The sequence below is a fragment of the Elephas maximus genome, chromosome 1 (assembly GCF_024166365.1).
Source record: "Elephas maximus indicus isolate mEleMax1 chromosome 1, mEleMax1 primary haplotype, whole genome shotgun sequence".
Classification (NCBI taxonomy): domain Eukaryota; kingdom Metazoa; phylum Chordata; class Mammalia; order Proboscidea; family Elephantidae; genus Elephas; species Elephas maximus.
In genome coordinates, this window is record NC_064819.1 from 73,781,656 (window position 1) to 73,804,325 (window position 22,670).

The window sequence follows — 22,670 nt, forward strand, 5'->3', positions numbered from 1 at the left end:
GATTTACTATAAGCAGCAGCAGGCTGGGGTGGAAAGAAAACTAGCTTTGGGGTCAGGATAGTCAAAGCCAGAAAGTCTGGCTCCTCCATTAATTTTGTATGATTATGTGGTCTTTACTTTGTGCCCAAATAGGCTTAGATTTTGTCTTTCAATCTTCCCCTAACCATTTTACAAGATGGTTACAGGTATCTATCATTAAAAGACAAGATAAATGAAGTCATAAAATTAGAGGTACTGGCAACATTCTAACTAACCAAACCAAAATCCATTGCCATCAAGTCGATTCCGACTCACAGTGACCATACAGGACAGAGTAGAACTGCCCGATAAGAGTTCCCAAGGAGCGCCTGGGGGATTCGAACTGCTGACCTCTTGTTTAGCACTTAACCACTATGCCACCAGGGTTTCCAACATTCTAACTACTATTCCGGAATTTGAATTTCCGAGTTCAGAAATGAATCTCTAAGGCTGCAACTCTAAACACCAGTCATGGTCTGAAAGGTATTTTAAGGAAAAGGAAACTTCTGTGGGTATGTCTCAACACAGACTAAGTAAAAAACTGAGTATTCTGCCTCTTTATGAGGCTGGCCCTGCAAAGGGGAAACTACCAGTAGAGCTTTGTCCCAGGATAACTACTTCCTAGTTTCTTAGTTCTTTTCACTGCCAGAAAAAGTCCCCACATGCTACTACCAACACACTGGTCCCATCAAAGAATAAAAAACATAGGCAAAGTCAATATATTCCTTTCCCCCAAAAGTAACACATGCCACACCGTCTACCACACGGTTAGTCCTTGCCTTTATTGGATTTCTGAATTAAAAAAAAAAAAAAAAAAGTAAAGCAATCATTAAGTGGTTCAGATAAAAGAAAAGCATCTTTACCTGAGTTACCCATCAGGCCTACTCTGACCTGCCCTAGCTCCTCCCAGAACAAGCTTCTGGGTATCTAAAAAACTGTTTCCACACTGATTCCATGTAAGGTCATCTCTACTGTATGTGTCAACTAACTATGAGAATAGTTCTTCTCATATGTATTATATGTACATAGATTCTCTCCCACAATGAGATCTCTCACTGGAGCAAAATTCTCCGCAGGGCCCGGTAAGAGCTTCTAGCAAAGCTTTTCTCAGGCTTAAGGTATTTAAAGGGTTTTTCACTTATGTGAGTTCCCTGGTGTACCACAAGAACTGATCATTGACAGAAGCTTTTCTCACTCAGATACTTGTAAGATCTTTCCACCATTTTTTTTTTTAAATGCAAATGCAACTAGGCTCTCCAACTGATGATTCTGCCACACTCAAGACAAATACAGAATTTTTCAACAGTACGGGTTCTCTGATGGTAAGAAAGTCAGAGTTCTGTTAGAAGCTATTCTCACACTTGTTGGAACTTCTCCACAGTGTGAGTTTTCTGGTGTCCAACGAGACGTGCACATTGCCTGAAGCATTACTGACAATGAGGGATTTAAAAGATGTTCTGTGTCAATTCTCTTGGACCGAGGAGGGTTGAGCACTGCTAAAAACTTCTCTCATATTCACTGCATTATAAGGTTTCCCATCTGTCTGAATCCTATTGTAGGTGATCAAATTTGAGTCTGGACTAAAGGTTTTCCAAAACTCAGGGCATTTGTAGGTTTTCTCACTGGAGAATGATAAGGTGTTCTGTTAGGGCAGCTCTCTGGGCAAAACGTTTCTGACACTTCCTGCAAGTGCTGATTCTCTTGTCCCCACTGAGGTCTGAGCTCTGAGCAAAGTCTGTTTTCACTGTTGGGATATGCCTAAGGTTTTTCATCTTAGTGAGTTCTCTGACATGTAACACGTTTTCATATAGTATTATAACTTCTTGTCTGGTCAAGACATTTGTGAGGCTTCTGAAGCACGGGGAGGGCTGAGCTCCACCCCTTTCTCACCCACATTACAGACATATGGTTTTTCACCAATGTGGATTGTCTGGTGTTGAAGAAGTGCTGAGTTCTGGTGGAAGCCTTTATCGCAAACACCGTATTTATAATGCAGCTCCTCTGTCTGAGTTCTCATTTTCTGCTGGGCAACAAAGTCCATCCCTAGGATGAAGCCACTCTCACAGGTTGACCACTGATGTGGTTTCTCCTCCATGTGAATTCTCTGATGTAAAATAAGGTCTGAGTTACAGCTAAAACTTTTCTCATATTCAAGGCATTTAAATGTGTGAGTGTGAGTTGCCTGGTGCCTGATTAGGTTGGCACTCCGAGTAAAACTTCTCATACATTCCAAGCATTTATAGGGCTTTTCACCTGTGTGAACTCTCTGGTGCACAATAAGGTCTGATTTCTGGCCAAAGCATTTCTCACAGGCACTACACTTATAGGGCTTCTCCCCAGTATGAACTCTTTTATGTACAATGAAGGCTGAACGGTGTCGGTAACTCTTCTCACACTTATTACATTTGTAGGGCCTTTCACCAGTATGAGTTCTCTGGTGGCTAATAAGGTCTGATTTCCCACTAAAAGCTTTTTCACACTCCAGACACTTAAATGGTTTCTCACCTGTGTGAGTTCTTCGGTGCCTTATGAGGTTTGTACTTCGACTGAAGCATTTATCGCATTCACTACATAGATAAGGTTTCTCGCCTGTATGGCTTCGCTGGTGGACAAGCAGATCAGAGCTCTGACCAAAATTCTTGTCGCAAATGTCACATGTATAGAATTTTTTACCTGCATGGGTTCTCTGGTGTCCTGAAAGGGCTAAGTGGTGCCAAAAACTCTTCTCACATTTGCTACATTTATAAGGTTTCTCGTAAGTGTGGATCCTCTGATGTGAAATAAGATCTGAGCTTTGGATGAAGGTTTTCTCACACATATCACATCTATAAGGTTTCTCCCCAGTATGGGTTCTATCACACATAATAAGAGCTAAGTTTTCACAGAAGTTTCGCTCACGTTCAAGGCACTGGTATATCTGACCATCTATTTGAGTAATCTTATGCACATGAATAAAAATCTTTCTACCCTTCTGAGGGCATACATGATATATTTTTCTTTTTTGAGTTCTCTGGTTACAGCTCTCTTCTGAAGTGTACATCTTCTATGGCTCTCTCCTAGGGAGTCTTCCACTGGTCTTCTTGACCCATCATTGTCTTAACAGTCATTTTCTAGATAAGAATTTGAAAGATACATCTTTTTCAGGCCTTTTAGTCATGGGCAGTTTACATCTACAAGTTTCCAGCATCATATATACTAATTTCTTACTTGGTATTTCCAAACCTGTGAGGCAAAGCAGAAATATTTATATTCTTATAACTAAGAAAAGAAGCTTCAAAATTAAAATCAATGCAGCAAAGTCAGAAATCATTCATGGAGTCTATAAGTGTTCTAGGTTTCACAGTGGTTAAAATCAGTTATTTCATTGTCTCTTTGCTGATACACAACTGATCAACAAGGCATATGAAAACCCTTTCTTTTGTCAACTTGAGTGACTACAAGCCTGGGGCTCTTTCCCATGTTCCAGCTGAAAAATCAGGACAGGTTTGAGAATCAGTATGCCTGCTCATGAAGAAAGCAAACCACAAGGGGCTGTGAGTATCTCTGTACTTCTTTTTATAGAAATGGTTTATGATTATTAGAATTTCCAATGCTCAGAGAGAAAACACAGGTTCTTGTGACTCTAATATCTGTGTGACTTTAGACAAGTTACTTAACCATTTAGTTTCCTCATCTGTAAAATGGGCTAATATTAGGAAATATCTAACAGGGCTGAGCTGAATAACAAATAAATTAATCCCTGTAAATCTCATAAAACAGTAGTTCTTAACTTGGCATCCAGGGACTTCTAGATAACCTATGAAATTTCAGAAATCAAATGCAAAATGTTCGATGTATGCACACAGCTGGTGTTTAATAAATATTTGCTGTGTACATAAATGGATCCCCATTGAAATTCTACTTCTCTCCTTATCTAGTAAAAGAAAAGGGACAGAATGTCACCGGATGGCAGCTACTCTGCTGAGATGCAGTCTGGCAGGGTAGGGTACACTTCGAAATCCTAAAGAAGTTGCAGCTTACCTAGAATCTAGATGGAAGAAAGGCAGTGTTCACTTCCTGGTCCTGAGAATTTGCCTTCTCAAGGAAGACAGTGTTCTGTAAAATGCAAAGACAAGATTTATATATGAGATAAATTAGCACCAAATCATTTACACTCAAAGGGCATAAAGAATGGGTCACATCCAGGTAAACTAAAATTTCCTAAAATACAGCAGATAGGTTATCTCATGAAATCTCTTAAATTTAATTCTAAACAAAATAACCAAAATCTTAAGCCATCTCATTTGACTCTGGAGAAAAGAACAAGAAAGAATCTATAAACCTCACGAACGCAATCTATAGTTTCCTTCGGGATTGTAAACAACATTAAAGGAAAAGGCCCTGTATGGATTGAACTGTGTGCCCCCAAAATATGTATTGTAAATCCTACTATAAGGTCACTACGAGTAGGAATCAATTTGATGGCAATGGATAAATCCTCCTATACCTATGGTTACAATCCCACTTGGAAATAGGGTTTCCATTGTCATGTTAATGAGGCAGTATTAGGGTATGGTGCGTCTTAAACCAGTCTCTTTTCAGATAAGAAAGAGCAGATTAAGCGAGAAGCAAGGGAAGACATATGTCACACCACAGGAGATCCCCAAGACCAAGAAATAGAAGCTAAAAAGAGACGAGGACCTTCCTCCAGAGCCAACAGGACAGAAGGCCTTCTCCTAGAGCTGGCATCCTGAATTCAGACTTCTGGCCTCCTAAACGGAGCCCTGGTGGCACAGTGGTTAAAGACATTGGCTGCTAACCAAAAAGTCGGTAGTTCAAATCCACCAGCGGCTCCTTGGAAGCCCTATGGGGCAGTTCTACTCTGTCCTATAGGGTTCCTATGAGTCGGAATCGACTCGATGGCTATGGGTTTAGCCTCCTAAACTATGAGAAAATAAATTTGTTTGTTAAAGCCACCCACTTGTGGTATTTCTGTTATACCGAACTAGATGACTAAGACAGGCCCCCGACACTAAACCTTAGTGCTATACTGAAAACACAGACATTATCTTCCCTAAAGTAACTCAGGCTGTGCCATGATCTAAAGTACAGTAGGGGCTACAAAGTACACTTGGGACTACAACAAAACCACCACTTTAATGTCAGTACTCCTCCTTCACTGGAAGGTACATGACCATCACAATTTTGATGACAGGAAGTCCCAGGGTTACAAACAAGATCTGCTCCTGTCTTTAAGTCGAATTTGTTAGGTTAAGTTGGAACAGATGCATACAGTTCTTAGTCTCACTTTAGTGCAGGAAAAAGCTCAAAGACTTTTCAATGATTTAAAAGCTGCCCGTGGAGCAAGTAAAGATGCTTGTGTGTATGTGAGTAGGGGTTGGTTCAATCCTTTCAACGCGGGGGCAAATTTACGTATCATTAAAGGGCAAGTACAAGTTGTTTGTAAGTCAGCCGTTCCTAACCCTGGGGACTGCTTGCACTGAAAATTTATAACAGCCCAGGGTGATTTATATTTGAGTCATAATCAATAAATAAAAACGAGGAGCCCCAGGGAATAGAAAAGTGACAGAGATAGTGGACAGGGATGAACTTAGAAAAGCAACCCCATAAAGCTGTTTATAAACTCCTGTGCTCACACTCACCTGTACACCCATGGATCAGGTATTCATTTGCACACCAAACCTGTTTGATAGAGCTGACAAGCAGACCTCTGTTCATGCCCCTGATTGACAACTGGGTGGCGCACAAGCAGGACAGACTCCAATAGCAGTGATTCTGTTGGAATCATAATCCACAGAAAATGGGCTAGAATGTGCAGCTTGAACTTAACCAAATCATCTAAACCAAAGATCATTCATCCTAGAGTTTTTGTAGGATCTCAAGGACCAAATCAAGCTCATAATAGTAAAGATATTAAAATAGCTGCCATGACAAGGACCAACTAATACCAGGAATTAAAGAACAAACTGGGACAGTAACAGGATCTATAGCAAAGAACACGAGTAGCAAACAGATGAAAACATATTAGGAAAAAGACAACTGGATTTCTAAATTCTAAACTAAAGGGAAATTGTAAAATGTTATTGTCAAACAGGACATTTCAGAAAACCTGTAACCTTGCACACCAATTATTTAAAATTGACTTCCTGTGGAAGCCAAGGAACAGAAAAGTGACATAAATATGGAAAAGGAACAAAAATTCCTCTGGAAAAAGAAATACAAAGGAGATGGTAAAAAAAAAAATAAAGTTAGAGGAGGTAATGGTAGCTGAAGAAATCCAAACCTCTCGAGACATTCTAAAAGAAGGACAAGAGCAAATGTACTACACTAAACTCACCACCTCACCACAGCCCAGCTATCTACATCTCACGCTCTAACTGCAAGCCATGGATGACAGCAAGAGCAATCTAGGAAAGCAGGGAAAAGAGAGTAGGGGAGCGGACTGTCCTAAAATTCACTGCCAAAAAGAGAAAACCCACCCTAAGTACAAAAACTTTTAAAGAGTTCTGATTAGAACAGAACACAGGTGAAGGACTTAAAGAGTCCACAAAGGACTGAGGAGGCAAATCTGGAAAGACAATTCTTCAGGAAAGAAGATAGTAAAAAGGAAGGGAGAGAGGTCTTTGGGAAATCACACAGTGAAGGAGAAAAGGAAAGAGGGGAAAATTGAAGATGCTTCAAGATGAGAGAAAAAAAAAGATAGAAAGAAAGACACTCAATACTTCCCCTCCACCACTATCCTCCAAAAATGCCATTCAGTTTTGAAACAAACCTTAATCGCGATGATAAATGGGTGCTATTGAATTAGAAAGGAAACCCTAGTGGCATAGTGGTTAAGTGCTATGGCTGCTAACCAAAGGGTTGGCAGTTCAAATCCACCAGGCGCTCCTTGGAAACTCTATGGGGCAGCTCTACTCTGTCCTATAGGGTCACTATGAGTCGGAATCAACTTGACGGCACTGGGTTTGGTTTTTTTTTGGTATTAAAAACTGAAAAACAGTATAATTAAATGTTAAATTAAAAAATACGATGAAAGGCATTAAAAAGATCTAAGTATAAATGTAGTCATTAAAACGAACAAAAAAAATCTTCCACATTACCAGAAAAAATGTTTTTAAACAAAGGGCAATAAAAACACACCCTGTGCGTTATATGTGGGGGGTGGGGGAGGTGGAGGGGTGGGGAGACAGGGTGTTATAGATTGAATTATTGTTCCCCAAAATATGTGTTGTAAATTCTAACCTCTATGCTTGCGGTAGAGACACCGGCACTGGGTTTTTTATGCTTGTGGTTATGATTCCATCTGGGACCGGGTTACCTTTGTTATGTTAATGAGGCAGAATTAGTGCAGGGTAGTCTTGAGTTAGGAAACCCTGATGGCCTAGTGGTTAAGTGTTACGGCAGCGAACCAAAGGGTCAGCAGTTCAAACCTGCCAGGTGCTCCTTGGAAACTCTATGGGGCAGTTCTACTCTGTCCTATAGGGTCACTATGAGTCGGAATCGACTCAACAGCACTGGGTTTTTTTTTAAGTCTTGAGTTAATCTCTTTTGAGATATAAAGGTGAATAAACAAGCAAGCTAGGAAGCAGAGATGAGGTAGGACAGATGCCAAGACACATGTAGATCTCCAAGGAGCCAGGGAGAAGCTGAAGAGACAGGGACCTTTCTTCAGAGCCAACAACAGAAAGAGAAAGCCTTCCCCTAGAGCTGGCGTTCTGAATTTGGACATCTAGCCTCCTAATCTGTGGGAAAATAAATTTGTTTGTTAAAGTCATCCACTTGTAGTATTTATGTTATAGCAGCACTAGATAACTAAGACAGAGGGCAAATATGACACAACGCAATTGTAATTATAAAAAAAATAGTAGTAATAATATGACAGTGTTGAGACCGAACATATTGGTCATATAATTAAATGTGAATGAGTTTAACATAGCTGTTCATAGAAAAATATTTTAATTTTGTTTCACAAAGAAAGATCTAACTATATGCTAAATATGAGACACCTAGGATTGCTATGAGCCTGGAATCAACTAGATGGCAACGGGTCTGGTTTTTTGATTTTTGAGACGAAGTGATTCAGATAGCCTACAAATAAAGGGATGAACACAGGAATACGAGACGAATGGAAACAGTAAAAGCAGGAACTGTGATTCTGATATCACATGATGTAGAGATCAAGTCAAAAAGGATGAAACATGATAAACCAAAAAACTCAAACCCACTGCCATCAAGTCAATTCTGACTCATAGCAACCCCACAGGACTGAACAGAATCTGCCCCATAGCGTTTCCAAGGCTGTAATCTTGTCTGGAAGGAGACTACCACATCTTTTTCCCACAGAGGGGCTGGTGGGTTCAAAAGGCCAACTTTTCGGTTAGCAGCCAACCATTTAACCACTGTGCCACCAGGACTCCCTAAACATGATATAAAAAAAAAAAAACACGATAACCCCCCCGCCAAAAACAAACCCATTGCCGTCGAGTCGATTCCGACTCATAGTGACCCTACAGGGCAGAGCAGAACTGCCCCATAGAGTTAAACATCATAAAAACCAGAAAAAAACCCAGTGCCATCGATAAAGGATGCTTTAATTCTAAAAGCCATAATGGCAATGAAGTTTGTAACAGTCATGAATATCAATACACCAAATAACACAGCAGCCACCTTTATAAAGCAAGCAATATAACAGAATCAAAGAAATAGAAGATAAAACATTAATAACAGGAAAGCTTAACATACCACTCTCAGTATAAGACATAAAGTGGATCAAAAATAAATACAGAAGCAAAAAAAAAAAAGCATAAATGATCTAATTAGTAAGTAAATGTCAGCTGCTAACTGAAAGTTTGGTGGTTCAAGTCCACCCAGAGTTACCACAGGAGAAAGGCCTGGTGATCTACTTTTGAAAAATCAGCCACTGAAAACCCTAAGGGGCACATTTCTCTATTCTGACAAATACAGGGTTGCCTGAGTCTGAACTGACTCAACGGCAATTGGTAATGGATATAGACTGAACCTGTCTTTCTTATAATAGGGAATAAACCTTCTCAAGCACACATGAAATATTGACAAAAATCTGTCATATCAGTAAGTTCCATAAAGTGGGCATACTACATGCGATACTTTGTAGTAAAACTAGAAATTTATTAAAATAACAAATAACATATGACCTTCCCAAACTGGGGTCGGGGGGAGGGGGGAATCAAACTGGTAAATAACTCTTCAGTGAAAAGGAAAATAAAAAACATATAAAAAAAAACTTCTAAAAATTATTAATAATTTAAAATGTTACATACTAGAATCTATGAAATAAATTTAAAGCAGTGATCAAAAGCACATTTTTAGCCTTAAATATTGTTTTATCAGTAAAAATAAAATCAAATGAATTTAGATCAAAAGCTAAGGAAAAAGTAAATCAAAAGAAAAATGAGGAAGAAAATAGATAAAAATGGAAATCAATGATCCAGAGAGAAAAACAATAAACCTAATTATAAATCAAAATCTTATTTTGAAAACTTTAATAAGCAGATAAACTATAGCTAACATAATGAAGAAAAAAGCGAGAATGCACACATTTGCAAAATAACAGACAACATGAGGGAAATAACCACTGAAACAGAAAAACACATTATAAAACCACTTTGCAGACCTCTATACAAATAAATGTGGTAACCTTTAAATATATCTCTCGCAACTGGACCAATAAGCAACATCATGATAAAAGGAGAAAACACTGAAGTTGCCAAGGATTTCATTTTACTTGGATCCACAATCAATGCCCACGGAAGCACCAGTCAAGAAATCAAACATACTGCATCGGGCAAATCTGCTGCAAAAGACCTCCTGAAAGTGTTAAAGACCAAAGATGCCACTCTGAGGACTGAGGTGTGTCTGACTCAAGCCACGGTATTTTCAGTTGCCTCATATGCATACAAAAAATGGACAAATAAAGAAGACCAAAGAAGAACTGATGTCTCTGAATTATGGTGTTGGTGAAGAATATTGAACATACCATGGACTGCCAGAAGAACAAAAAAGCTGTCTTGGAAGAAGTACAGTCAGAATGCTCCTTAAAAGAAGGGATGGCGAGACTTCATCGTACATACTTTGGACATGTTATCAGGAGGGACCAGTCCCTGGAGAAGAACATCGTGCTTGGTATAATGGAGGATCAGTGAAAATGAGGAAGGCCCTCAAGGAGATGGATTGACTCAGTGACTGCAACAATGGACGCAAGCATAACGACGACTGTGAGAAGGCGCACGACTGGGCAGTGTTTCGAACCAGCTCGATGGCACCTAACAACAACAACAGAAATACATATTTACTAGGGAAATACAATTCATTAAAATTGATCCCATCAGAGATGGAATGTTTAAAAACACCAGTTTCCACAAAAGAAATAGAGAAAGCTATCGAGAAACTATTGCACGAAAAAGCACTAGGCCTAGATCATTTCACAATGGAATTCTAATAGACTGTTGTAAGCCAAATAAACACAATGCTTCACAAATATTTTGTAAAGCACTGAAGATGAAGAAAAACTTCCTAATTCATTTTTTGGGAATCAAACATAATATTGATTCCTAAAACTGGTGAGGACAGAATAAAAAATTTTACAGCCCAATATCATTATGAGTATCAATGTGAAAAACACTGACAAAAATCTAACACCACATTAAGAAAGTAATACACCAGGACCAAATGGGATTTATTAAAAGAATATTAAGGTTGGTTCAATGTAAGAAAATCCATTAATATAATACAGGTAGTCCCTGACATACAACAGGGTGCCATTCCAACAACTGTTTTAAGTCTGTTCTGATGTGAGTGAAATCTTTTTTTTTTTTAAGTTTTCATGATTATTGCCTTTTATTATCAGTATCTATATAAATCTGGCAGCGTTTTGAACAGTAAACCACAAAACTGAACATCTGAGAATGATAACATCAGCAAATTACGTGCTGCAACACTGTATGTAGCACGTATTACTAACCAAAAGATGTAAAAAAAAAAAAAAAGAGATGGTCATTAAGTGCGATTTGTTGTAACTCCAATACGCTGTAAATCAGGGACTACTGACCTAAGGAGGGAAATCATGATTAGCTCCACGGATGCTGAAAGAACTCAAAAGAAAGCAACATCCAATCCTGATGAAAACACCTGAAAAAGTAGAAATTAACATACTTTTTTTTAACATGAGAAATATAAATATTTTAGTCCTAAAGCCAGCATCGTAAGCACATCAAAAAAAAAAAAAACCAAACCCAGTGCTGTCTAGTCGATTCCGACTCATAGTGACCCTACAGGACAGAGCAGAATTGCCCCACAGTTTCCAAGGAGCGCCTGGTGGATTCGAACTGCTGACCTGTTGGTTAGCAGCCATAGCACTTAACCACTACATCACCAGGGTTTCCCTCAAGCACACAGAAGCTAGTTATTTCCATTGAGATCAGGAACAAGGCAAGGATGATCACTGTCTCTTCTACTATTAAACCATCAAATACTGACCAATGTTAAACACTGATCACTTCAGGTGTACCTTGTTTTATTGTACTTCGCTTTATCACGCTTCACAGATATTTCATTTTTCACAAATTAAAGGTCTGTGGCAACTTGTGTTCAGTAAGTCTTTCGGCACCATTGTGCCAACAGCATGTGCTCACTTCGTGTCTCCGTGTCACATTTTGGTAACTCTCGCAGTATTTCTAACTTTTTCATTTTTATTATACCGTTACAGTGATCTGTGATCAGTGCTTTGATGTTACTATTGTAATTGTTTTAGGGAGCCACAGACCACACCCACATAAGAAGACAAACTTAATCCATAAATGTTGTGTGTGTTCTGACGGCTCCACCAACCGGCCGTTTCCTGTCTCTCTCACTCTTCTCAGGCCTCCCTATTCCCTGAGACATGACAATATTGAAATTAGGCCAATTAATAACCCTAAGAATGGCCTCTAAGTGTTCGAGTAAAAGGGAGAGTTTCATGTCTCTCACTTTAAATCAAAAGCTAGAAATGATTTAGCTAAGTGAGGAAGGCAAGTCGAAAGCCGAGACAATCCGAAAGCTAGGCATCTTGTGCCAGTTAGTCAAGGTGCGAATGCAAAGGAAAAGCTCGCAAAGGAAATCAGAAGCGCTGCTCCAGAGAAGACGCTAATGATGAGGAAGTGAAACAGCCTTATTGCTGACACGGAGAAAGTTTTAGTGGTGTGGATAGAAAATCAAAGCAACCACAACATTTCCTTAAGCCAAAGCCTAATCCTTAAACTTAAGCCAAAGCAAGGCCCTAACTCTCTTCAGTTCTCTGAAGGCGAAGAGAGGTAAGGAAGCTGTAGATGAGAAGTTTGAAGCTAGCAGAGGCTGGTTCGTGAGGTTAAGGGAAAGAAGCTGTGTCCATACCACGAAAAAGCAAGGGGAAGTAGCAAGTGTTGATGTGAGAAGCTGCTGCAAGTTATCCACAAGATCCAGCTAAGATAACTGATGAAGGCACCTACACTAAGCAACTGATTTACAATGCTGACAAAACATTAGAAATGTTACAGTAGAAGACGATGCCACCTAGGACTTTCACAGCTAGAGAGAAGTCAATGCATGGCTTCAAAGCTTCAAAGGACAGGCTGACTCTCACTCAATATTTTAAGCCCACTGTTGAGCTCGATGGCACTCGGTGGGTTGAGACCTACATGGAGCCCTGGTGGTGCAATGCTTAAGTGTTCCGCTGCTAACTGAAAGGATGACAGTTCAAACCCAAGAGCCACTCCCTAGAAACCCTATGGGGCAGTTCTACGCTGTCCTATAGGGTCGCTATGAGTTGAAATTGATTCAATGGCAATGGAATTTTTTGGTTTGGTTGAGACCTGTTGCTTAGAAAAAAAAGATTCCTTTAAAAACATTCCTGCTCATTGACAATGCACCTAGCCACCCAAGAGTTCTGATGGAGATGTACAAGGAGATTAATGTTGTTTTCATGCCTGCTAACACTACATCCATTCTCCAGCCCACAGATCAAAGAGTAATTTCGACTTTCAAGCATTATTATTTAGTAACACATTTTGGAAGGCTATGGCGGCCATAGATAGTGATTCCTCTCATGGATATGGGCAAAATAAATTGGAAACCTTCTGGAAAGTATTCACCATTCTAGATGCCATTAGGAACATTTCATGACTCATCCAAGAAAAAAAACCAAACCCACTGCTGTCGAGTCAATTCCGACTCATAGCGACCCTACAGGACAGCGTAGAACTGCCCCATAGAGTTCCCAAGGAGCGCCTGGTGGATGTGAACTGCCGACCTCTTGGTTAGCAGCTGTGGCACTTAACCACTATGTCACCAGGGTTTCATGGGAGGTCAAAATATCAACATTAACCAGAGTTTGGAAGAAGCTGATTCCAACTCTCCTGGATGAGTTTGAGGGATTCAAGACACCAAAGAAGTAAATGCAGATGTGGTGGCAACAGTAAGAGAACCAGAATGAAAAGTGGGGCCTGAAGATGTCACTGAACTGCTTCAATCTCATGGTAAAATTTTAATGGATGAGGAGTTCCTTTTTATGGATGAGCAAAGATAGTGGTTTCTTTAGATGGACTCTACTCCTGGCAAAGATGCTGTGAACATTGCTGATATGACAACATAGGATTTAGAATATTACATAAACTTAGTTGATAAGGAAACTCTGTTGACATAATGGTTAAGAGCTACAGCTGCTAATCAAAAGGTCGGCAGTTGAGAGTCTACCAGGTGCTCCTCGGAAACCCTATGGGGGGGCAGTTCTACTCTGTCCTATAGGGTCACTATGAGTCATGAACGACTTGACGGCAACAGGTTTGATTTGGTTTGGTAGCTGATAAAGCAGTGGCAGAGTTTGAGAAGACTGACCCCAATTTTGAAAGAAATTCTACTCTGGGTAAAATGCTATCAAACAGCATTGCATGCTACAGAGAAATCGTTCACGGAAGGAAGAGTTAATCATGGCAAACTTCACTATCGTCTTACTTTAAGAAATTGCCACAGCCACCCCAGCCTTCAGGAACCACCACCCTGATCTATCAGAAGCCATCAACATCGAGGCAAAGCCTTCCACCAGCAAAAACATTATGACTCACTGAAGGCTCAAGTGATGGTTAACATTTTTTAGTAATAAAGTATTTTTTAATTAAGGTATGGACATAATGCTATTGCACAATTTTAAAACAGTGTAGTTCTGGTACATGAGTAGACGAAAAAGAACAGGAAGAACAGAAAATCCAGAAACAAGACCCCAAAACACATGAAAATTTAGTATATGATAAAGGTGACATCTCAAACAGGGCAAAGATAGACTTTTTAATAAATGGTACGAGAAAAACATGGTAGCCACTTAAAAATACATAATATTTGATCTATATCATATCATACGCTAAAATCAAGTCCAAACTGAAACCATACAAGTATTAAAACACGAGAGAATTCCATTTTAACCTCTGTGCATAGAAAGGTTTTCTAACTATGACACAAAATCCAGATAAAATAAAAATTGATTATTTTGCTAACAAAAATAAAAACATTTTGCATGTAAAGTCAATGGACAAACTTAGATAATGTATATGTAACATATATTTAAGATAAACGGATAATATACCTAACATAAAGACCTCTTCAAAACTGAGGAGAAAAATACAAAACCTAATTAAAAAAAAAAAACAGGCAAAAGACAATTTGCATATAAAAGAGATAAAAATGTTCCTTAAGTATATAAAGATATTATATTTCATTCACAAGTAGAGAAATGCAAATTAAACGTACACTACACTACAAACTACAATTTCTCACCTATCAAACTGGCAAAAAGTAAAAGGTATGATAACACATTTTGCTGTCAAGACTGTGGGGAAACAGACATTCTCCTACACTGCTGGAGGAAATGCACATTGGTACCTTTTTGGAGGGCAATCTGGCAATATCTGACAAAACCAGTATGCATTTGCATTTGAATCAGCAATTCCATTTCCAGAAATTAAAGATACACCTCCAACAATATGGAAATACACATGATTTACGTTATTTATTGTAGCACAATATGGAAATACACATGCTTTATGTTATTTATTTGCATTAATGTTTATAATTGGAAAATATTTAAAACAACCTACATTTCCATATGGAAGAAAGCAGCTGTACAAACTATCATACGTACACATAATGGAATACTATGCAGCTGTAAAAAAGAATGAGGAAAATCTTCATGAACTGATACAGAGTGATTTTCAGGATAAATTGTAAATTTTATAAAGCAAAGTATAATGAAGTATGCTACATTCTGTGTAAGAAAGAACGTAGAAATAAAAATATATATATATACATGTATCTGCTCATCTGGCAAAAAAGAAATTCAGGAAATATAAAACAAGAAACTAATGAGTTTGGTTATCATCAGATAGTAGGTGAAAACGGGGTTGAAAGAACAGGAAAATGGAATTGGTGTAAAAGGGTGGAGGGAGGGGGAATGAAACTTAGCTCTGAGTATAACTTGTGTATACATACACACTTTTTTTACTTTTGGAGACATGTTATGTTTCATATACTCAATAAATGAATAAACAAGCAAGAATGGGGAAGAACAACATAAAACAAGATACAAACAAAACTAAGTAAGCCCATGTTTTAAATGAATAACATACCACTCTGAAGAGGAAAAATGACTCCAATAACTTTAGTAAGTGTACAAACTAAAGAACCCCGAAATAAAGATAAAAAGAACTATAACCAAATATTGAACTCTAACTTGAAGAGTTTTTTTTTTCTCACAGTGGAATAAAAACCAAAAAAACCAAATCCGTTGCCATCAAGTCAATTCTGACTCACAGTGACCCTACAAGACAGAGAATTGCCCCACAGAATTTCCAAGGAGTAGCTGGTGGATTCGAACTGCTGACCTTTTGGTTAGCAGCCAAGCTCTGATCCACCAGGGCTTCCACAGTGGCATACGCACTCCTTTCTCTGACAGTGAGGACTAGCTGCCATTATCCATAGTGTATTTAGTTATTTGTTCAGTTCTAAAATACACACTAAGTAGTGTGCCTATATGAGTTGGAATCTCACAGTGGTATTAAAAAAAAAAGAAAAACTCATCACCCTTGAGTCAATTGTGACTCATAGCGATCCTACAGGACAGAGTAGAACTGCCCCATAGAGTTTCCAAGGACAGCCTGGTGGATTCGAACTGCTGACCTTTTGGTTAGCAGCTGTAGCACTTAACCACTAACTATACCACCAGGGTTTCCTACAGTGGTACATATAAACCAGTGTAACCCAGTGCCGTCGAGTTGTGGTATAGGCACACTCAAAAAAAAAAAAAAACCAAATCCATTGGCATCAACTACTACTACTCAGTGTGTACCAGTGTGTATTCTAGGATTGAACAAATAACTAAATATACTGTGGATAATGGCAACCAATCCTCACTATCAGAGAAAGGAGTTACAAATATGGAAAAGAGACTAGAATAAACTCTGTAGTGCTGAAATGGACTTGGAGATAACAGTAGAAGGGCAAGGTCACTTTAAATATATGTACAAAAAAATAAAAACGTTCTTGTGTGTTTGTGTATGTATTATTTTCCCTAGTAATGTCTGCTGAGGTCACTGAATCAATGAAATCCCAGTAGTAATGAGCATATCAAGCACCCGGATTTTGGCTTCTAAATACCATCACTAAAAGGAATCAAAGTTCCTCAGAAAAATGGCGGTTTCCAGAACTGGGAAAGTACACAATGAGCCTGAAACATCTTTGTTAGGCCAGAAAGTAAGGAATTGCTAAAAAAAAAAAAAAAGAGTACATTTCTAAAGGACCCAGGAAGCAGCTAAAGGGGCTCCCACTGTATATATCTGGAACAATTATAAAATCAAAATAAATAATGATACTAACATATTAGTAACACAACAAAATAAGATCCCATGAATCTATGCTTAAAAATAAACCAATAAAGGGGGAAAAAAACAAAGCTTTTTTCTTACTTAGAAAACCAACAACTAAACATAGAAGGAATGATGGAACTAGAAAATCACCATCTCTAATCAAAGGGAGAATCTAACTGCTCTAGGCAAAAATACAGTGAATGAAAGTGTGATGAGAATCAGGATATTTACATAGTCTGAAAATACCTCTCCACTAGATATTTAATAATTACAAGGAAAAAAAGAATGACTTCACAGTATAGAAACTTGGCAGAAATCACTTTAACCAAGTGATCAAAGCTATTATCACCAGTAATGAGATATACTGACATCATGTACAAGGAGAAGAACATAGTATCACCCCTGTTGATCTTGCCAAAAATGTATAACCAGAGTCAAATCATGAAGAAATACCAGAAAAACCCAAATTGAGGAATATTCTACCAAATAAATGGCCTAAATTCTTCAAAAGCATCAAGGTTGTAGAAGACCAAGTCTGAGGATCTCTTCTACCATGATGAAGATATAACTAAATGCAATGAGTGATGCTTGATTGGATCTTGGACCAGAAAAAAACAAAACAAAAAAAACTTGCTTTTACTATAAAGACCATTAGTAGGACAAATGGCTAAATTTGAGCATGGTCTACAAATTTGATAGTATTACTGTATCAATGCTAATTCCCTGATTTTGATAGCTCTGACCGAATATCCTGTTTTTAGAAAATAAACAGCTCAGTACTTAGGTTAGGCTTTCTCAAACAAGGTGCTGGGAGAGAATTAAGTCCTACAGAAAAAAATCTGAGTAACTATTTTCTCAGTTCTACCAAGGGCTTAACTCTCTTACAACTTTACGGCTTAGGATGTCTAGGACTTTAGACCTTAATTTCCTCACAGTCTGAAAAAGGGTATTATGTCTGTAACTTAGTCTCAAATAGTTCAGAAAGATAACGTACATAGGTGTACAGAGAGACAGAATCACAAAGCAAAAATGTTAACATTTAGGCAATCTGGGTGAAGGGCATGAGGGCATTCTTTGCACTATTTTGCAACTTTTCTGTAAATGTGAAATTATTTCAAAATTGAAAGCTACTTTTTGTTTTATTTTTTTTAAAGGACATGGTGGCTCAGGGTTGGAATATCATACTGATTAAAATTAAAAGTTCAAGCTCTGGAACCAGATTTTAGTTGGAGCTGTGATAACTTGGGTAAGCTATTTAAACTCCCTAAGCTTCCATTTCCCGTTTGATAAAATAGGTACGTTACATGCCTCACGGAGTTGCTATGAGGCCTGAGTCTCTGTGTGTAAGCACTCAGCTCAGTACCTAGGTCTCAGAGGGTGCTCGATAAATGGTTCTGTTATTTCCTTGGAGTCCCTGGGTGATGAAAACAGTTAACACGCTTGGCTGCTAATCAAAAGGTTGGTGGTGCAAGTCCACCCAGAGGCACTTCAGAAGAAAGGCTTAACAATCTACTTCCAAAATGTCACTGAAAACACTGTGGAACACAGTTCTACTCTGACGCGCATGGGGTCATTATGAATTGACTTGATGGCAACTAGTTTATTATTTTATTTCTACTTCACATGCACACGAACATTTATTGAGCTTACCCTCTGTGCCTGCCTCTTGTATAAAGCCTTATTCAAATTCCATTTAAAATAATTCATCCAGTGATACTATGAAATTACACAAAAGCGAAAGAGTCTATGAAGAAATGTTAAGAAGAAACAGAAGAATACCAAATCAGAATCACATCTTAGTAACAAAACGCAGGCAGATATGGACGTTTGGACAAATACCTGGGTTAAGATGTTGGGCTTATGAGAACACTTTTAAAATGTGTACTGTTACTGATGGAAAATGAAGAACAGAGTAGAAATAATGAATTCTAAGCTTGGTTATAACCTGTTACATCAATCAGATTGTTCTCTAAAGTTATCAGCCCATGGTATTGTATTTGACAAAAAAAACAGCCAACAAAGTATGAGACACAAAGAAGAAAATTTCTTAAAAATAAGGAAATCATTTTCCTATTCATATGTAAGTTTTGAGATGTTAGTACCTAGAAAATACAGTTCTGACTGTTCAACCTCAAAATAAAACATGACACTTCCCCAGTTCAAAATTCTCTAACTGCTTCCTATCACACTCAGAACAAATTCCAAAAAGTTTTAGTGATCTCTACTGCTCTGCATAATCTGGCAGCTCTGTCTTCCTCACAGGTCACTTCAGAGTCTCTGCACTTGTCCCTCCTGCCTAAAAGCCTCTTCTCCTAGAGTCTGCTCCTTCATTTGATTCAACTCTCTGCCTGAAAATTGCTTCCTCAAAGAGAGGCACGTACATAACTATCTTACCTAAAACAATGCCTGTATCCTTTTACCCTGCTTTTATATTTTCTTCACAGCACTGATCCCCATTCAACTTTGTGGTGTATAGTTCATATCCATTCATTCAGTTGCCTCTTCCACTAGAATATAAATTCCATTAGGATTAAGACAGACTTCTGTTCAATGCAATATCCCTAGCATCTAGAATACATTTGCTGAATGAATGAAAACCAGGAATGAATAAATGCTAGTGACAAAAGACATACTAGGCCAGTAGCCCCTGGCTGGTCCATCTGGCAAACCTAAATATATCCTTTAAGCCCTATCTCCAGGGTCCCGTCCTCTAGGAAGTTCTCTAAACCCAGCCTAGGAAGAGAATGGAACTTTCCTCCATGCCTAGGATCCGAGTGTACAGAATAAACAAGTGATGGAAGTTTAAGCAGACAGCTTAAGTCACAGAACTTCAGAGGAGGCACTCAGCTCAAAGTTATCTGAACGCCTGAAGGATATACGGGACAAGGAGTCAACATCAATAAAGCATTACCTAAAAACAAAATAATGCTTACTATATCAGGCCCTAGCCTAGGTAGAGCCTCTTTTGTTACATGATTATCTCATTTAATCCTCCCAAAAATCCTGTAAAATAGGTACTAATACCAATGTTACCACATTACAGATTAAAAAACCTGATGTTTAGGGCAGTTAAATCCATTACCCAAGAAGTCACAGCTAGTATGGAGCACTGCCAGGATTTAAATCTACATCTCTACATCATTTTCGACTCCAGAGCATGCCTAACCATTGGGCATAATGTCTCCTTTGGGCAGAAAATCAATCAAGAAAAGCAATTACTGCAAGCCTATTTTGAAGCACTTACTGATGAAGATCAAAGACCAGAGCCTTCAGCATGGATTACACCTCAACATAAAGAAAACAAAAATCCTCACAACTGGACCAATAAACAGCATCATGATAAAAGAAGAAAAGACTGAGGTTGTCATGGATGCCATTTTACTTGGATCCACAATCAACATCCATGGAAGCAGCAGTCAAGAAATCAAAAGATGCATTGCATTGGACAGATCTGCTGCAAAAGACCTCTTTAAAGTGCTGAAAAGCAGAAAAGTCTGCTTGAAGACTAAGGTGCACCTGACCCAAGCCATGGTGTTTTCAATTGCCTCATAAACATGTAAAAGTTGGGCAATAAATAAGGAAGACCAAAAAAGAATTGATGCCTTTGAATTATGGTGTTGGTGAAGAATACTGAAGATATATGGACTGACAAAGGAAGGAACAAATTTGTCTTGGAAGAAGTACAGCCAGAATGTTCCTCAGACAAGGATGGTGAGTCTACGTCTCACATACGTTGAGCATGTTATCAGGAGGGATCGGTCCCTGGAAAAGGACATCATGCACGGTAAGCAGAGGGTCAGTGAAAAAGAGGATGACCCTCAAAGAGATGGACTGACACAGTAGTTGCAACAATGAGCTCACGCGTAACAATGATTGTGGGGATGGTGCAGGACTGGGCAGTGTTTCGTTCTATTGCACATTCGGTTGCTATCAGTTGAAAGGACTCGATGTCACCTAACAAGAACATTTCAATCACTGCTTATCCAAAGGTTGGCAGCTGGAACCCACCCAGCAGCTCTGAGGATGAAAGGCTTGGAGAACTGCTCTGGGGAGCTGTTCTACTCTGTAAAACATAAGGTTATCATGAGTCAGAATGAACCTGTCAATGAGATTACCAGTACGCATATTGAAAAGGAGTAGAAAATAGACTTAAATTGGTAGACAAGGGCCCAGTTTTATCCTTGCTATCTATGAGTCGGCATCGACTCGATGGCACTGGGTTTTTTTTGGATCTTAGGAACTAAGAAAAGGCCCTTTTGCACACATCTCTTCCCATTTCCGTGCTTCCTTCCCTCCAATGACCCACCCCACCACAACCCACCATTCATATAGAAGTATACAGCTTGGTATGCCACTCACCAAAAAAGGAAAGACTCGAGACTGTCTTCCCTTTAGTTCCAAAAGGTCTCTAGTCCAGAACCATTCACAGCATTCAATTCTTCCCTCTCCTAGAGGAAAAATCAATAATGTGGAAGATAACTTTCTGCAATTTATACTTTTGCTGGAACTGGACATTTAATATTGGTCCCATTTACTTGAAAGTCTGGTCAGCATCCTTTAACCATATCTCACCTCTATTTTGCTTACATTTTGTTTCTCCGGCCCAGAAGTACCTACCTGTCACTGGTAGCAATCAGTTCCTTCTCGACCTGGCTCTAGACAAAACATCAAAAATTCTTCCGGGTAATGACTAACTTCGTAACAGAATCCTGAGCTCTGTTCTCGTTTGTTTTAATTTTCCCTTCTGCTTTTTTGTTTATATTACCTCAACTTCTAAGGTCAAGGACCCATTCTTCTACAACTATAAACCTCATGGTGTACCTGATAAGTGTATATAATATAAAACCATATATAATTCAGTTTCCAAAAATAACTGTGGAGTAGTCTGTTTAAACCAGATTCTTCTGCATATAGATTTGACTGAAACGTAACTAATCCCTGCATTAAAGATGGGAGGGGAGCAAACTCCACTCAAAGTCCCTGTTTTTTTCCAACATAAAATACATATATGTATACCGCTTAAAAAAGCGTTCAGCAGTGTTTACTATTATTATCTCCAGGAACGACCACACTAACCTTCTCTTCCTTCAACTTTTCATTGACCGCCTTCCGGTCTTCCGTCCGCCGTCAGCGGGCCCAGATCCCGCTCGGCCGCGAAGGGCAGGGGCAGCACCCCTCGGGCTTACGCCGGGGGTCTCGGGTGCCGGCCGCGCCCCTCCCCACCGCCGGGACCCGGTGGCAGAGCTTACCCCGCTAGCCGCCGGCGCCGCCCCTCGGGCTAGGGACAGCACTTCCGGTTACTCTCCGGACTCTCGGATCTTGGCTTCCCGGCGGCCATAGGCTCCGCAGCAGTGGCCCTCAGGGCCCAGCTAAGAGAAGAGGAGGCAGCGGACCCGGGGGCGCTGACGGGAGAGAATAGCTACTCCCTCCAAGCGGATCGGCGAGCGGAATTCAGGTTAGGCCGCCAGCTGGGCGCTTTAAGGGCCGAGAAGGCCAGCTACGAGAGCCTTTTCAACCCGGCAGGGAAGCAGCCAGCGTGGCCCCGCCCCCGCAAGTCACATGACCGCTCCGCTATGGCGACTAGCGCGCTGCCCCCTCCCATGCCTCTGGACCAATAGGATCGAGCCTCCGGACAGGGGCGGGGCCCGGGAGCGCCTGCGTTTGGGGGCTCTGGGAGCGTCGCAGTGGAGGGCGGGGGCTACGGGGAGCCATTTGAGATTACCTTGTCCAAGGATGAATGGAATCCACAGC

The 22,670-nt window shown here is 39.5% G+C and overlaps 1 protein-coding gene across 8 annotated transcripts; it reads right to left on the reverse strand.

Moving 5' to 3' along the window:
- Positions 1-817: 817 nt before the first annotated feature.
- ZNF322 (zinc finger protein 322) lies at positions 818-22,462 on the reverse strand. Of its 8 annotated transcripts, none has more exons than XM_049885911.1 (6): positions 22,169-22,462; positions 21,279-21,367; positions 10,128-10,319; positions 5,661-5,793; positions 4,039-4,113; positions 818-3,240 (listed from the first exon to the last, which is right to left on the reverse strand). In XM_049885911.1, exon 6 carries the CDS (start codon positions 3,056-3,058, stop codon positions 1,850-1,852), a length of 1,209 nt encoding a protein of 402 aa, XP_049741868.1. In that variant the 5' UTR covers positions 3,059-3,240; positions 4,039-4,113; positions 5,661-5,793; positions 10,128-10,319; positions 21,279-21,367; positions 22,169-22,462; the 3' UTR covers positions 818-1,849. The 8 variants fall into 8 exon arrangements, with proteins under 8 accessions (XP_049741868.1, XP_049741882.1, XP_049741892.1 ...); XM_049885925.1 differs by lacking the exon at positions 5,661-5,793 and adding an exon at positions 11,105-11,184 and having other exon boundaries at positions 10,034-10,319; XM_049885935.1 differs by lacking the exon at positions 10,128-10,319.
- Positions 22,463-22,670: the final 208 nt, after the last annotated feature.